The sequence below is a fragment of the Typopeltis vanoorti genome, chromosome 9, assembly GCF_054136105.1.
Source record: "Typopeltis vanoorti isolate ZY-2024b chromosome 9, IOZ_Tvanoo_1.0, whole genome shotgun sequence".
NCBI lineage: Eukaryota > Metazoa > Arthropoda > Arachnida > Uropygi > Thelyphonidae > Typopeltis > Typopeltis vanoorti.
This window is the reverse complement of record NC_143557.1, coordinates 74,259,378-74,276,862: the sequence shown is the minus strand read 5'-3', so window position 1 is coordinate 74,276,862 and position 17,485 is coordinate 74,259,378. Positions and strand designations below refer to the sequence as shown.

At 36.0% G+C, this 17,485-nt stretch overlaps 1 protein-coding gene across 2 annotated transcripts in view; it reads right to left on the bottom strand.

Moving 5' to 3' along the window:
* Positions 1–17,485, bottom strand: part of LOC150103160 (deubiquitinase OTUD6B-like) — a 420,347-nt gene that overhangs the window by 219,897 nt on the left and 182,965 nt on the right. For both annotated transcript variants that reach the window (XM_090398214.1, XM_090398215.1), the window contains exon 2: positions 14,582–14,727. In XM_090398214.1, coding sequence (XP_090254340.1) covers positions 14,582–14,727 — 146 coding nt within the window. The remainder of the gene's footprint in view (positions 1–14,581; positions 14,728–17,485) is intronic.

Genomic DNA, 17,485 nt, shown 5'->3' with positions numbered 1-17,485 from the left:
GACACCTACTCCACATCTCTCTATCTCCACCAACTACAACTAACTGCACCTACACCATCGCCATTTATCACCCGCCACAACCACTAGTATTTCCACAGACAATCCCAAACATCCATGCCCATGGTGGAATTCGAACCTGAATTCCACTATGGGCATGGATGGTTAGAGCAGATACACTAACCGCTCGGTCAACCAGGCTGACATGCCTGGGTCCCACAAATACTAGAGGAAGGCCTACCCCTAACCTTTATAATATAAACTATAATCCCCAAGTTTCTATCTTCACTGATTAATTGCAACAAATTCCTATTAATTAATACTAATATAATATCTACAATGTCCTCAGTCAGAAACGCATAACTGTTACTTAGCAACAATGAAATGACAATCACCATCACTTGCCTGTATAATAACCAATCTGTCTAGTTAACCTGCAGGGATTCTGTATCACTATATTCCTTGTCATTCTCAATGATATTCAATCACTACAGGGTGAAACCCAATCAACTTCTAAATCATTCCTACCATTATTAATATACAAGTTAATCAACAATGGCCGAAATGCAGAATCATGAGGTATAATGCTAGTCATCCTCTGTCTCTTCGACTAGCACCTCCATAAATCCTTTTTTGCTACCTCTCTGTGAGCCAGTCTCCTATCCATGTCACAAGAATGACACCAATCTCTTTGAGTTTGTATACCAATCTCATGTGGAATCCTGTCAAATTCCTCAGCAAAATCTAGAAATATTATCGATTCATTCAACTTATTGAACTCAACTGTCACTTTATTATAAAATGTGAGATTGAAGCAAGACCTATCTTTAACAAAATCATGCTTTCCTGCGTACTAGCCTATCCAATACTTTTAGGACCACATCAAAGATGTGACTAGCTCATAATTCACAGCATCAGTCCTAGCTCCACCCTTATGTAGTAAAATTATGTTACTCTTTTTCCACTCATTACAATTTATGCATATCATGAGATGAACTATCATGTCAGTGGCATTGCCAACTCTCTCTCTCTCTTGCACATTCCTTCAGCACTCGAGGTGATATCCATCCAGTCCGACTGTTTTACTGAAATCAAGCACATGCAACAACTTTAACTTCTGCTTGTCTACCTCTATTCTTCTGGAACTGTCCAGAAGAGCAGAGGGAGATAATATTCTTCTGTCTGTTATCCTCTTAGCAATCATAGAGCTAATGGTCTGCTGAGATTGAATATATGAAAGTAAACACTTAATTCAGTTTCTAGTGCATCTGACACTTTCTTACCATATGCATTCACTGAGGTTACTCTTCCATGGTCATTCTTCCTTTCACTTGCTACACAGTAATAAAATTCTCTCTGCTTTCTTTTGAACTGTTCCACTATTTTTTTTTCATAATCTGATTTAACCTTCTCACAATGGTTGTTGCTTTTGTGGTCCCCTTTATGCTATTTTCAAGCCTTGTTGCCATTCTTTTCATAATATCGGATCCACAACACTTTCTTTTTTTGCAGTATGTGCTTTAATTCATTCATTTAATATTCATGCAGTTTATTCTACTAACCCTGGAAATGCAGTCAGATATTGATTCCTTCAGACACTCTGACTACTTCCTATGCACTGTTGATTCTTCTACCATACAGTTCTTATGCTAAGCCACTGCATCAAGCTGCTTCTCAGTTTATTATAATCATGTGCCTTACAGTTCCACATGTGTCCCTTTTTAGTCAAATCTGCATATGCACTCCTCATTAATTGGAGCCACAACAGTCATCTCATTTATTGACACATTCTTATATACTATTACTAGATCCACTGTTTAAATAAGGTGACTCCTTTCCATCACATGCTGCTTAAGACAGTTATCCCTGGGAAATTCTACATATTCTCCTTTTCTTGTTTTGCATGCTTTCTCCTTCTCTCTCCAGTCTATATCACCATAGTTCAAACTGCCCATAATGATAATCCTTCTTGTATCTATAACATTTATCTATCTATGCAGTTCAAGTTCTTTTTCAGATGACCCTGGTCTGCAGAAGAACCCAGTTGTGCATTTTGTCTTGTTAACCTCTATCTCCTACCAAACCAACCTTGAAAATATTGCGAGCATTACTCACACTATCACCACCATTGGAGATTTCTACTCTGGTTGGATTTAATTTCTCTGCAATCATTAGTACTCCACCTTTTTATCTTGTCTGTTCTTCTTGTTGCAATATCCTCCTCTATCCATTAGGTGTCACTAATGCCAATAATTTTTGGTACCACTAGAGCATTAGGAATAACGGTGAGAGACTTTTTCTTTTGTATTTACAAACACTGGTTGACAGGTGTACATATAAGCATACGGTAGTTATTCAATAAAAGCACTTTATGCTAGGAGAAAATAATTTATCAAATTTACTGATATTTCACTGAATTTCTAACCACGATCTTTAGAGCACAAATAATAACTATAATAAAACAGAAAGCACCCAGATAAAATAATGTAGGAGAAACAATTAAAACCGGAATGAAGAATCTTTTAAAAACAGAAAAATGTATAGTCTTCTAAAAGAGTCCTTTACATAGTACAGTTTAGACCAGGATCTCACTAAATCAGAATAGGGAGATATTTAAGTTTGCAGCACGTGGGTTTGGATGTCAGGTTAGTCAACTGGATTCAGGATTGGCTGTCTGATACCTATCAGAAAGTTGTGTATGGTGGGGAAGTATCAAGGAGGCAGAAGGCTACAAGTGAGTCCCACAGGGCTCAGTACTGGGACCTGTATTGTTTAACCTTTATATCAATGACATTGTCAATGGATTGCAGGGGGATATTCAGTTGTTTGCAGATGATATGAAGCTGGAAAGAGTTATTAGTAATAGTGCAGATGTGGCAGCCCTACAAGAGGATTTGAATAAACTAGACAGATGAGCGAATGAATGTGGGGATGTCAGTTTAATGCAGCAAAATGTAAAGTCTTGAAGTTTAGGATACATCGATGGGAGGGTGCATACTCGATTGGAGGAGCTGTACTGGAGGGGGTGGGGGGAGACAAGAGATCTGGGGGTGATGATTGATAGACAACTGAAATTCAGGGAACATATTGCAAAGGTGGTGAAGGTAACCCAGAGGATTGCTGCAATACTCAGAAGAATGATGCTGACCAGCAGAGATTAAAGAGTTATTGTTCCATTATACAAGACCCTGATCAGACCACACTTAGACTATTGTTCTCAAATTTGGTTTCCAGGATTTGAAGGGGATAAATTAACTGTGGAAAGGGTACAGAGGTAGATAACAAAGATGATTTCAGGACTGTACAATGTTAGTTATGAGGATCATCTGAGGGAATGTGGCCTGCAGAGTTTGGTAGATAGAAGGATTATCAAGAGGTGATATGATTGAGACTTTTAAACTGTTGAGAGGTAGTTACAGGGTTGACACTGGGGAGTTCTTTTGCTTGGTAGAACAGAAGGAAGAAACGATGACAAGGGGCCATCCCTGGAAGTTGCAAAAAGGAAGCTGTGAGCAAGAGGGTGAGATGTGGTTTCTTTGAATGGAGGGTGGTTGAACCATGGAATGCATTGCCTGATCGAGCAGTGAGAGCAAGAGTCGATGAGTTCAAGGAGTGGTATGATAGACTTTGTGTTTCCTAGGAAGGCCCTCCCACGATGAGTCTTTTGACTACATGGAGGCCTGAATAATAACAATAAAAATAATAATAAAATTATTTTAATAAATTATTTTTTTTGGTAACTTTTTGGGTCAAAGAAACCACCAAAAACTAATACCTTACCATGTGAAATCATCTTGAAGATATGGTGTCCCAAAAATTCACAAAGCCAATATCCCGTTTATCAAATAGTTAACAACACAGACAGTCCCATCTACAAATTTGCCAAACAATATTTACAAAATCTCTTCATGGGAAACTCTTTCATTAAAAATTTGATTCACAAAAAACCTTAATAAAAAAATCTTAATCTAAAAGATTTAGACATAATGGTCAACTTTGATGTTAATTCAGCAATGTATTTAGCAATGTACCAATGACAGACTTGACTGTTATGAAGCCCTCCCCCCCACAAATATTTGAATTATTCAAATTAACCATATACATTTTGGTTATTTTTTATGGGAAGGAAAAATATACAAACATATGGGTTTGTTTGTATATGGGTTCTCCCATATGCAGCAATGGGTTCTCCTCCCTCCTTTCCCCACCAGCCAATTTCTGTATGGAACTTCTATAAAACCAAGCACTCAACATAGACTGACCAACAACAATCTGGCTGTGTTGTGTAGATGATGTGTTTGCTGTTTAGTCCCATAGCCTAGACCAGTATTTTCCAAAGTGTGGTACACATACCCCAAGGGTACATGAAAGGTCTTTAGGGTGGGGATACAAGGAACTATTTTATTTTCAAAATTTTGATTACTTTTTTAAATTTTATTTTTAAATTTTTGTCACCACATTGTTATAGATAAGTGGAGATTTATTCTAAAATTAATTTCTCAATAAAAATTAAAATCTAAAAGAAGTTTTAAACGAAATGTGTCTCTTGGCATGTCAACTGCTCTCCATTGGGGACATATCTAGATGATAACACAATCACATGGTTGGAACTGTTTGCATTCAAAGTTTAAATTACATAATTCAAGCCATGCAGTCAGAACCCTCTGCTAAATTTTGGAATTATTCATATCTTAAATTGTTTCAGCACCCCATGTGTTCATCTGTATATGTTTAATCACGTTTGTGTCACAAATTCTCTTCTTCACATGGATTCCCATCTATGGCTAAAAATAACATAGACCTACATTTCACCAAACTAACTTCTTTCCAACCGAAACAATTCATTCACCTCATTAAACTTTTTAATTATTAAAAACTTAAATTTCATAATGTTTGCTTCTACTATATGTAGACTGGATTCGCATAAATAAAAATGTATTTAATAATTTAAAAAATTGTTTTGCATTTGTAATTTATTCTAAAACAAATATTAAAAATTAATTTTTAATATTTGTTTTAGAATAAATTATAATATACCTTTATAATTATAAAATACCTTTTATAATATACCTTTATAATATTTATAATATTTGAGTTTGAATAAAATATTATTAGATATTCTCCTAAACTGCCTTTGGCTGAGAGAGAGCATGGCAGTGTTACTAAAATTTTAAAAGGAAATATGAGGGTACTGAGAGTTTGAGAAATACCAGCCTAGATGCTTTAGATACATTTTTAGTGCATTTAAACACTGAGATACAAAAATATTTTATCACAGAAAAGAAACAAACTATCTTCCCTTCTCCCCCTTCCTAGACATACTAGTTATATGACTACCAAATGGTTCATTATCTATTGCTGTTTACAGGAAACTTACACGGTGAAAAGTACTTACATAAAGTCATCTCCCAGCAGTTTTGGCATCCTCAAAACACTTTGTGTGTAAGTGTTTTGAGGATGAGGACACACAGAGCCAGAGATATTTGTTCAAATAGCATAGCTTGTGCCACTGAACTCAGGTACCTCTGCAATATTTTTTTAGTCAATGGCTAGAGCCCCTATAAAATAGACAAAATACCACATGCCCAACCTATTCCTCCTGCAGCCAACACATAGGATCACAACAAACCTATTCACATCTCCTATTTTATTTTATTACTAGGGGGGTTTCCACCCACTGGTGCCCCCCCCCCCCCCCATGTTCCGGACTGGTAGGCCAGTTCTCCTTGAATTCTGATGACTCGAATTTTGAACACTCGGGGTAGCCCCCTGAGTTTCAAAACGTTTCAAATAACTTGACAAAAAACGTGACACAAAAACATTACATAAAACGGCTTATCATTTTATATATATAGGGTAGATTTTATTATTTCATGACACCTCCAAGGAGTCCGAAGACTCACCAAGGGAGGACACCTACACCACAACTCTTCGTCTCCACCACTACATCAAACTTCTATTACCATCATCACCAACATCAAAACCATCCACTGCCCACTACTACCACCACCAGTATTTTTTGTCTGTAAATTGCATGTGTTCTGAAGAGCTGACTTGTCTATATTCAGGATACATCTGAAAAGTAGCTAAGTTCTTCACATATATAATCTTCATGTTACTTTCAAAGCACAAAACCAGCTAACAAGTTTCATCGATGCTCCAAAAGATTAAAGCATAGATACACATCCTGGGGTGCAAAAGGTCTTTGTGATTGCAACTTAGTCTTTTCCTGAAGACTTGTAGATCAGTTAACATCTGCACTGAAGAACATAAAAACTATATCTGTGAACATCTGTATGGTAAGTCAGAACTGGTAGAGCATGCTTGGACATAACTTTCAACAGGATTAAATGGAAGGAGAAGACAACTGCACTGCCCAGAAGTCTAAGAGCTACAGCAGTCACTATAGGTTTGAGAGACTATTTTTGGAATCCACATTAGCTATGAAATATGATGCTAACCTCAACAAGTCAGGAATAGTAATTATTATTATTATTCCTGACCATCATAAAGAATGCAAAGTCTATCATACCACTCCATAAATTCATCCACCATTTGCACTTTCACCACCTTCTCAGGCAATACATTTCATTCTCCTGCAAAAAAAACAAACAAACTTACTTCTTACCCTCTTACTCACTACTTTTGCAATTTCCAAGGATGACCCCCTTGTCCTTGTTCCTTCTCTTCCTTCTACCACATAAAAAATTCCCACCAGTAGCAATCCAATAATGACCATTCATTTTCATATCCTCCTCCATATTCTATTCATCAAACTAAATTCTATCCACATAAAAAACCTTGTACAGTCCTGATATAATTTTGTTGTGCATCTCAGAATTCTCTCCAAGGTTATTTCATCCTTCTCAAATCCTGGTGATCAGATCTGAGTGCAGTAATTCAGATGTGGTCTGATCAGAGTTTTCTACAATGGAATCATCACCTTTTTATTTCAGCTAGTCAATGCCTTCCTCAATGCTGGAACAACTCTCTGGGTTATCTTCATGTTATTTGCAATATATTGTTTGAATTTTAAATTTCTATCTACAGTCACCCAAAGATCCCTTGCTTTACATAATATCTTCAAACACTTGAATATCTTTCTATAGTTCAGTGACGATCATCATTGACAAAGATTGACAGTAAAGGTTCATTAATGAACCTTGTGGAACTCTACTCGTAACCTTCCTGCTCCATGATAATATTGCTTCCCCATCAGTGGCACACTCAGGATTTAATCTTGGGAATGACTCGCTAATCTACTTAATTTATGAATCACTAATTCATAAGTTGAGTAGACGATTTGAGAATAGACACTATGCATTGCATACGACCTATGACTGAGCATCTGCAGCAATCACCAATACATGAAACCAGTGATCTCCCCGGGCCTGGCTCGGGCAAACAAAGTAGCACTCGGTCCACCTGAGCACTACCTCGTTCACCTTGCATTCATGGTGGCCATGATTCCCAAGAGCTATAGGTATTTCCACCTTATGTGACCGCTAATTCATAAGTAGTATAGAAAGAGAAGACACAACACAACATAAATTTTTAAAAAATTAATTTTAATTAGGAAAAGATTTCTGGAAAATTTTCTAGTGTTTTTTTTTTTTTTCTTTTTTTTGCCTCACCCCCGCCCCCAGGTGCGCCAATGTCCCCCATATACTACTCTTTGGTATCTATGAAAAAGCCAGTTACCTATCCATTCCACTAACCTGATATTCAAACCCATATGGTGCAACTTAAATGTTGAAAGTTTATTTTTCACTTGGTTAGAGTATAATAAATTTAGTTTAATCCTTTATCCAAGTGTGAGCAAACAAAGTTTGCGCCTGAAAGTATCTTCAGGACTCGGGTAAGGTGGTACAACACCAGGGCACTCCTTGCAAAGGTGGAGCAAGCTACCAACACTCCTATCTCAGTATCTCCCATAATGCAAAACACATCTCCTTGCGGATATGTCTAATGTTATGCATTAAGGGAAGGGCCACAACCCAGACTAGTTTCGACCTTTATTGAGGTCTCTTCAGTGGGAGCCAGGCCCAAGTGAAGATACCAGGCAGAAGCATTAGCAGATCATCTCTACCTATAGGAGTTGCCAAATGGTGTGCCACCCTTTTTTAATAAATTACTCTGGATTTAGAGAAAGATGTTGAAAGTTTATTTTTCACTTGGTTAGAGTATAATAAATTTAGTTTAATCCTTTATCCAAATAAACTAAATTTATTATACTCTAACCAAGTGAAAAATAAACTTTCAACATCTTTCTCTAAATCCAGAGTAATTTATTAAAAAAGGGTGGCACACCATTTGGCAACTCCTATAGGTAGAGATGATCTGCTAATGCTTCTGCCTGGTATCTCCACTTGGGCCTGGCTCCCACTGAAGAGACCTCAATAAAGGTCGAAACTAGTCTGGGTTGTGGCCCTTCCCTTAATGCATAACATTAGACATATCCACAAGGAGATGTGTTTTGCATTATGGGAGATACTGAGATAGGACTGTTGGTAGCTTGCTCCACCTTTGCAAGGAGTGCCCTGGTGTTGAACCACCTTACCCCAGTCCTGAAGATACTTTCAGGTGCAAACTTTGTTTGCTCACACTTGGATAAAGGATTAAACTAAATTTATTATGGTGCAACTTAAAGACCAACCTGACATGGGACATCCTGCCAAATGCCTTTGAATAATCCAAAAATACCACTGTGTATGCTTTACTTTCAGCCAGTGATCTTGTTACACTATAATAAAAGGCAACAAGGGCAGCCTTTAAAAAAATCCATACTGCCCTACAAAAAATATTGCCTTCACTGCCCGCTGTATGCAGGTTCTTACCAATTTTTCCAACAACCACAGATGAACAATTTCTTATAGTTTGATACCTCCATTCTACCACCACCACCACCTTAACCTACTTCAAATCCTCAGAAACTTGTCTCACTGCAAGACTAGTTAAACAGCCAATTAATGGCACAGTCTTAGCACAATCCCTTAAAATCCCATGTAATCTCCCTCCCTCCCCCATCTTGCTGACATTTACAGTGCTGCATGTTTGGCATAAATCTTTTTCATTCACTTCTAATCCTCCCCCCCATCTCTCTAGGAGTAAAACCTGCTTTACCAGAATGGAACAAGACCTTAATAAAATGATCATTAAATAGCTCAAGTACATCATCTGCCATGATCACCAGACTACCATCTCCATCCATAATCATTTTTTTCTCTTACTGGCAAAATAGCAAAAAAAAAAAAAAAAAAAAAACTCATTGAGATTCTCTTTTGATTGCATGCTAGTCTCCTCTTATATTTTAATTTTTCTCTCCTTACTATACTAGTCACCTTCCTAACCTGAGACATATTTCTCATGCAACTGTTCTCCACCTCTCTTTATATGCTTTTATGAACAGCTTTTTCATCTGTAATTTGTGTTTGATTTCTTATCATCCATTTTACTCCAAATCACTTTATCTTCTTCACTTGCGGTATACAATATGTGATGCTCAACAATTTATTCTTAACTATCTCCCATGCACTACTGACTCTAATCCTTAAAATTCTTTCATCCCTTGCCCTGCTTCAAGCCGGTTTCTCAAGTCTATTATTATAGTTGCCTGTCTAAAATTCCACATAAATTCCTTCCACCTTGATATTTCTGCATGCCTATTCATCCTCTAAGTCAGGACTACATGATGACTCTGACGAAGAGCAAGTATGAAATCTCATTCACAATTAGATCCTCTGATGCTATGATCAAGTCCAAAACTCTTAATCCTTGCATTCCCTCCACCGCATACTGCCTAAGACAGTTGTCCCTCAAGAAGTCCAAAAACTGTTCCCTTCTATTGCTTTCTCTGGCCAGTTTATATTATTATAGTTGAATAATGACCCCATAATGAGCACGTGCTTTGCATTTGCCAAAGTAATTTGCCTAAACATTTCCTGCTCATTACTATATTTCCTGGTCTATATATAACAGCATCCTATTAAATATCTTGTCCTATCCACTTCTATTTCACACCAAATATTCTCAAAGCCGTTAGCATCATTTATATCTGTCTCTCCCCAGAGGGCACTTTAACAGGACATTAAGTTCCTTTTCAGTTGCAATTTGTTTTTTATTATATTCTAATTGAGTGCTGTGTGTTTTATCACAGTTCATGCTCTGAAAATGCTGGTTAGAAATCCAGCAAAATATCAGTAAATTCAATAAATAATTTTTTTCCAGGAGTACTGTTAATACTGTAAAGTGCTGTTATCAATGGTTGACAAGTGGAAGAAAATGACATGAGATATGATAAAAACATATGCCACTGTGAAAAGTTTTTCACCTTGGGTATAATGTATGTTAAAGATACCAAGTAATTTTATTTTATAACCTTGGTTTTAATCCTTTTTCCCAAGTAAGCAAACAGACAAGTAAGTCAAGTTTGCACCTGAATGTGGTTCAAGACTTATGGTGTTGCAACACCAAGGTAACTCATGGTAAAGATGGCTTAAGCTCTGATTACTTTCCTTAGTATTTCCCATAAATATAAAACACATCTCCTATGAGATGCATGATATTATACATTATGGGTGGGGGTCACTATCCAGACCAGTTTCAATCTTTATTGAGGTCTCATCAGTGAGTAGACAGACCCTGAAATGCCAAGGTTTAAGTAATACAGAGCTTATCAATTTTACCTATGCAAGTTGCCACAAGGTGCTTTGACCTTATTATTTAAGAATCTCCGGATGAGAGAAAGATGTGAAAAGTTTTTTAACTTGGGTATAATATATGTTAAAGATACCAAGTAATTTCATAACCTTGGTTTTAATCCTTTTTCCCAAGTAAGCAAACAGACAAGTAAGTCAAGTTTGCACCTGAACATGGTTCAAGATTTATGGTGGTGGTGCAACACCAAGGCAACTCTCGGTAAAAACCTACTCACTGATGAGACCTCAATAAAGGGTGAAACCGGTCTGGGTAGTGACCCCCGCCCATAATGTATAACATCATACATCTCCTAGGAGATGTGTTATACATTTATCGGAAATACTAAGGAAAGTGATCAGAGCTTAATCCATCTTTACCAGGAGTTGCCTTGGTGTTGCACAACTACTATAAGTCTTGAACCACGTTCAGGCGCAAACTTGACTTACTTGTCTATTTGCTTACTTGGGAAAAAGGATTAAACCAAGGTTATAAAATTACTTGGTTATCTTTAACGTATAATATACCAAAGGTAAAAAACTTTTCACATCTTTCTCTCATCCGGAGATTCTTAATTAATAAGGTCAAAGCACCTTGTGGCAACTTGCATAGGTAAAATTGAAGCTCTGTATTACTTAAACCTTGGCATTTCAGTGTCTGCCTACTCACTGATGAGATCTCAATAAAGGTTGAAACCAGTCTGGGTAGTAACCACCACCCATAATGTATAACATCATACCTCCTAGGACAGTGGTGTTCAACCTTTTTTACTACATGAGCTACTTCTATAAAAAGTTATTCGGTGATCTACTCTCTTATATAGATCACGTTCCCCCAACCTGAAGTCTGATTACACACAAATAAACAACTAAAAAAAAACAGAACTCAAAACTTTATTTGTGTATTTAAAAATTTATTTATCACTTTTAATTATTTTAATACAACAAATATTTTAATACAAAAAAAAAATATTGGAATAAAATATTTATTTCTCTATTTTGAAAAACCAAAGTTAGAAAAAACAACAGATTGATTACAAACTCACAAGTTACAGGAAATGTTGGTTGATTAAAAAAAAAAAAAAAAAAAAAAAAGTTAATGTGAAATTTAGCATTGTTTGGACTTCGCAATATTTTCAAAGTCAAGTTGATAAGAAGAAGTGGCCAATAGCAGACAATCATCCAAATGATCATTTGTTATTTGGTTTCTTAATTGATTTTTTATGATGATCATAATAGAAAAAGCGGATTCTGACAAGTATGTTGATCCGAAACATGACAGAATTTTTCACACAATATCAATTAATATTGGGAATTTTTCATGTACTTCCAAATGACTTCATTGTTTATTGATTTTAAATGTAAACTATTCTGAATGTTTATTATCTCAAGTTCTACTTCAGCTTGGTTCATATCAAACAGCCCACTAATTTTATTTGAAATTTCTGTGATGTTCAAGTTTTCTTGAAATTGATTATTGATAAAAGATACAATCATTTCAGTTTTATTAAAATCTTTAAATCTTGAATTTATTTCTTCCTCAACTAATTCTATTTCACGAATGAATTATTTTAAATCATAGCGAAGCATTTCTTGATTTTGTTCAAAATATTTTAATAAATATGGGAGATGTCCAAATTCGCGGTCATTTATATTTTTCTTTAATAAAAGTAAGTATTGTTGGAAAGATTTTATTGAACTTAACACGTCAATGAAATTTTTTTCTCTACCTTGTAACTCTAAATTTAAATTTAATTTCATACAAAAATCTACTAAAAATGATAAGTGTAACAACCATCTTTTATATTACTCAATTGTGGATAAATATCTCCTTTTTCATCAAGAAAATTTTTTATATCGTTAATTAATACAAGAAATCTTTCTAAAAATTGATTTCTGCTGAGCCAGCAAACATAATTGTACAACAGAAGCTGCCTGTAATTTAAATAACTGCCGTTGCAGGACTTTTCCTGGAACAGAATTTACAATTTTAAATGTAATATCCAAAACATCTTTTGTGTTTAATCTTTTACTACACAGTACTTATTGATGAATAATACAGTGGTACGTTAAAAAATCTGGATATCTGTCATCGTTTTTACATAATGAAATGAAGCTTGATTTATTACCTATCATTGCAGGAGCACCATCAGTAGTAATAGACACAAGTTTAAAAAGCGGAAGTTTGTGTTGTTTCACAAATTCATCAAATGCCGAAAAAATGTCTTCTCCCCTAGTCCTTCCCAATAATGGTATAATTTTTCAAAAGTTCTTCTTTGAATAATCTTGAAATACCATGCAAATAAATACCATTAACTGAGCAATATCAGTGAAGTCGTTTGATTCATCAAATTGTAATGAAAACGCAACACACTGGTGAATGTCTGACATTAACCTGGCCTGGAAACTTTTCTCCGGCAATTGGAACTCTTCCTTTCGGCAAGTTGAAACCTTGTCTGCGGCCTAGAAGTAGTTTCTCTAGCGACGTCTCGAACTGAGAAGCTCCTTTCTGGAAGCGGGAAGCTCCTCTCTCAAGCAACGTGGATCCGGACAGTCTTTCTGATGGCGACTCTGGACCAGGCAGCCTCCTCTCTACAGCAATTCTGGAACCAGGACCCCTTCTGCTTGCTTCAGTCCCTTTTTATTAGGCCTCCTCTGAGACCTCGCATGAAGTTTGGCAACCCCCAAACAATCAGTATGAGTCTTTCATCTTAAGTTTCAAGTTCGGCACGCCTTTTGTTCTCCTCCGCTTTCTTCTGATTGTAAGTTGCCGGCCATCGGAAAGTTGTTTGAACTCTTTCTGACTGACTTCAGAGGTGTTTACACTTAGAGCCTGCAAGCCTTTCTCATATATACAAGTTTCGATAACAATCTTTCTAATGCTGCCATGTACAGCTTCAGCGACAAAAACATTGCCTTTGTTTTTAACACTCTAACATATTCTTATTAAAGCAGTATATACAGTTAGCTTCAAAAGAGTTATTTACAAAAACATCTAATACAAACTATACAGAGACAAACAAAGTTTATATTTTTACAATATTTACATGGGACTTAATCTAAGTAAAAAATCGATGTAATGTGCTTTGGAATATTTAATATTTAAGCTACAATCGAGTTTTTACACTTTGCTTATAATCGTATTCACTCGGCTCACTGTTTGACTTCCACTGATCCAAATTAATTCATTTACCTGGCGTTATAAGAAAATTACTGATTTGACAATTTTAACGACAAATAAATAAACAATAGCAATACACTTAAAGCGAATTAAAAATAATACAAAATAATGATAAATAAAATATTATGTTTACAGTTTTAATTAAATTTGTATGTAAGGAGGAATACACAAGAGATCGACCAAAAATCGCTCTGCGATCGACGGGTTGAACACCCCTGTCCCAGGAGATGTGTTTTACATTTATGGGAAATACTAAGGAAAGTGATCAGAGCTTAATCCATCTTTACCACGAGTTTCCTTGGTGTTGCACCACCACCATAAGTCTTGAACCATGTTCAGGTGCAAACTTGACTTATTTGTCTGTTTGCTTACTTGGGGAAAAAAAAAAAAAGGATTAAAACCAAGGTTATAAATTAATTGGTATCTTTCACATACATATGCCAGTAATGGAACTTTTTAGGAATTAGATTAAAAATTGTGGGTGGCAAGGATGTGAGGACTAGATTTTGTTGACTGCAAATTGGTGAACAAGTGAATAGGTTGCTAGAAGTGGTTGAATGCACTGTTTGAATAATGGTTAGTGTGAATCTCTCATCATGAGTTTGTGACTTCATTCATGGAGATGCCAGGTTAACAATAATAATAATAATTAAGCACATTTTTATGAAAGAATGAATGACATTACAGTACTTCAAATACATTTACAAACCTGTGTGTTGGTTTGCTGTAATTTGGATAATTCATTTTCTTGCTTGACTTGTAGTTCTGCTTCTAGTTTTGCAATTTCAGCAACAATTTCCCTCTTTCTCTTCTTATCTCCCTTTGGTATACTATGTTTAAGACTCTGAATTTTTGCTATATATAAATTAAAGAAAAAAACAAAACAAAACTATATATGTTGAAAAGTAAGATGGTAAAGAAGGAAAAACATTTAAGAATATACAGGGTAAGTCAAAAATGAAGAATCCAAATTTCACATTTGAGCATAATTACGCAACAAAATTACATAATTACACTTCATTCTGTCTCAAGATGAAGCTCTGCACAATCATCAGCAGGTGTGAACAGTTTTGAACATCACAATCTTCCTCATCACTGGATTGGTTTCCCTATAAATCAGAACCACCTATTTCACTAAAATGTTTACTAATATCAGCTACCCTCACATTGTATTTTTTTCTGTGTGGTACATAAGGTATGCTGTGCGACTACTACTACTACTATCACTGGAGTTGAACCATTGCAACAATGTGTCATTGCTTCAGTCACTTGAATTGACAAGCAAATATGTATGGCAAGTATTGAGTTGAAGATTGCAGGATAATACACAGCGCATGTATGTTAAATTGTGTAAGGTGTGAACAAAAATTTGAACATTTGTGCTATCACTTGATACAATCTTTGCTAGCTAGAAGTCATCACTCATTGTAGTAGCTATGATGGTAACCCTTCAGTCAGCTTATATCTGTCACAGTGTTTTACCTGAAAAAAGACTAGATCAAACACTTTTCCACAGACACTGCACAGAAAACATTCAGTTTCAGAGTTACATTCATATTATATGAATTCATGTGATTTTCATTCCCCCATAAGCAGATGGTGAGGTGACTGATCTTGCCTGAAAGATATAATGTGGGTTCAACACTGTACACAAACTTGCTGTCTGTAGTCTCTCCACTGTCTATAATTTCTTGGAGATCACAACAAAATTCATATCTCTTTTTGTTGCAGACAACTGAGCACAAAAGCTTTATTATTATTATTCATGACACCTTCAGAGTCCGAAGACTCTGAAGGTGTCATGAATAATAATAATAAAGTACTCATCATGGGAGACCACCCACTATACAACTCTCCATCTCCACCACTACAACAAACCTATACTCCCAATCATTTACATCAATGCCATCTACCGCCCACCACCACCACAGCTAGTATTTTTTATCTGTATATTGCTTGTATTCTGAAGGGCCGATTTGTCTGTATGCAGGATGAAAAACCAGAGTTTCCAGGAGAAAAAAACCTGATACCTCAGTATGAGATCAGCTAACTCACCTTCAATTGAAAAAAGATTCCTCACATCATAATGAGAATCGAACTTAGGCCTTTTCTAATTGAAGGGTGCAACATCATTCTTCCAATTGTGCTATGGAGGCGCTTAAAGACTACAAGCTTCAGTTTGTAGATTGCTGTAATTTCAGTGATGCAATGAGCCAATTTCAGAGAATATACCAAGCCCTTTCCTGCAGCATTCAAAGCTCTCCACTGACCTGATTCAGCAATTTACTCAGACTTCCTGGATAGGCCTAGTGCATGCATTCCATGAACAGCATGTACACCTAGTAATCCAGTATCCTGCTGTGAATACTTAAGAAAACAAGTCCAGATTCATAACAGCAGAGTATACAAAATGACTTTTCCATTAGTTGGGTTAATAATAGCAGTATGCTTTATGATGGTCAGCATGGTCTAGTTAGGTGGGGAGAAGTCATGCTTTATTCAATCTGCTTACGTATTACAACAAGAAGAAAATGCATATACAGTCGTGTACTTTGATTTTTCAAAGGCCATAGTTTATTTATTTATTTTATTTTATTATTTTTTTATGTTGTTCCCACCCATGAAAGGTTATATGCAAACCTATAGTACATTTTGTACCGTTGATAAGATAAGGATAGTTTTTTCTATTTCTATCAATTTTATATACATATTTTTGTATTTTTTAAATTTATTTCTTACCAGGTATGGAAACCTTGCTCTAGAGACAAAACTCAAGCCACTTCAGGCCTCTAATATGCAGGCATGTAGTATTACACTGGGCAATGAAATTCATCTCCCATAATCACAAACATCCATTGCTATGGCAGGATTTGAACCCCCATCCTGTTGGTTGGAGAGCGAATATTCTAACCACTCGGCCAACGAGCCCAGCAACAGATAGACTGTCACATTACAAGCTAGCAGCTAATTTGAAACAGATGGGATTAGATAATGGACCAGTCAGTTTTATAGCTGACTGGCTGTCAGATATGTATCAATAGGTTATGTATGGGGGAGCTGTATTCATAAAGAGGAAGGTCACTAATGGAGTGCCAAAGGGATCTGTTTTGGGACCATTATTGTTTAACTTGTCCATTAATGACAGTGAGACCTTAATTGGAGATATGCTACAGTTTGCCAATGGTGCAATGTTGGAAAGAAGTATGAGAATTAGAGCAAATGTTGTGGCCCTGCAGGAGGATCTCAACAGACTCTGTGAGCGGAGCTATTATTTTAATGTTGCAAAGTGCCAAGTCTTGAAATTTGGTAAGCAAAGTTGGGATGCAGAGTATACAATTAATGGGAAAATATCAAAGGAGGTGGAAGAGATGAGAAATCTGAGAGTGATGGTGGACAGAGATTCAAAGTTTAGGGGTTACATTGCTAAAATTGTAATAACGTCCTAACAGATTATGGCAATAATGAGGAGGATGACGACATGCAGAAGTACAGATGTTATGGTTCATTTGTATAAGACTTTGATGAGGTTACATATGGACTACTACACACAGATTTGGTCACCTGGTTTTCAAGAAGGATGAGGATGCTTTGGAGAGAGCCCAGAAATCAATGT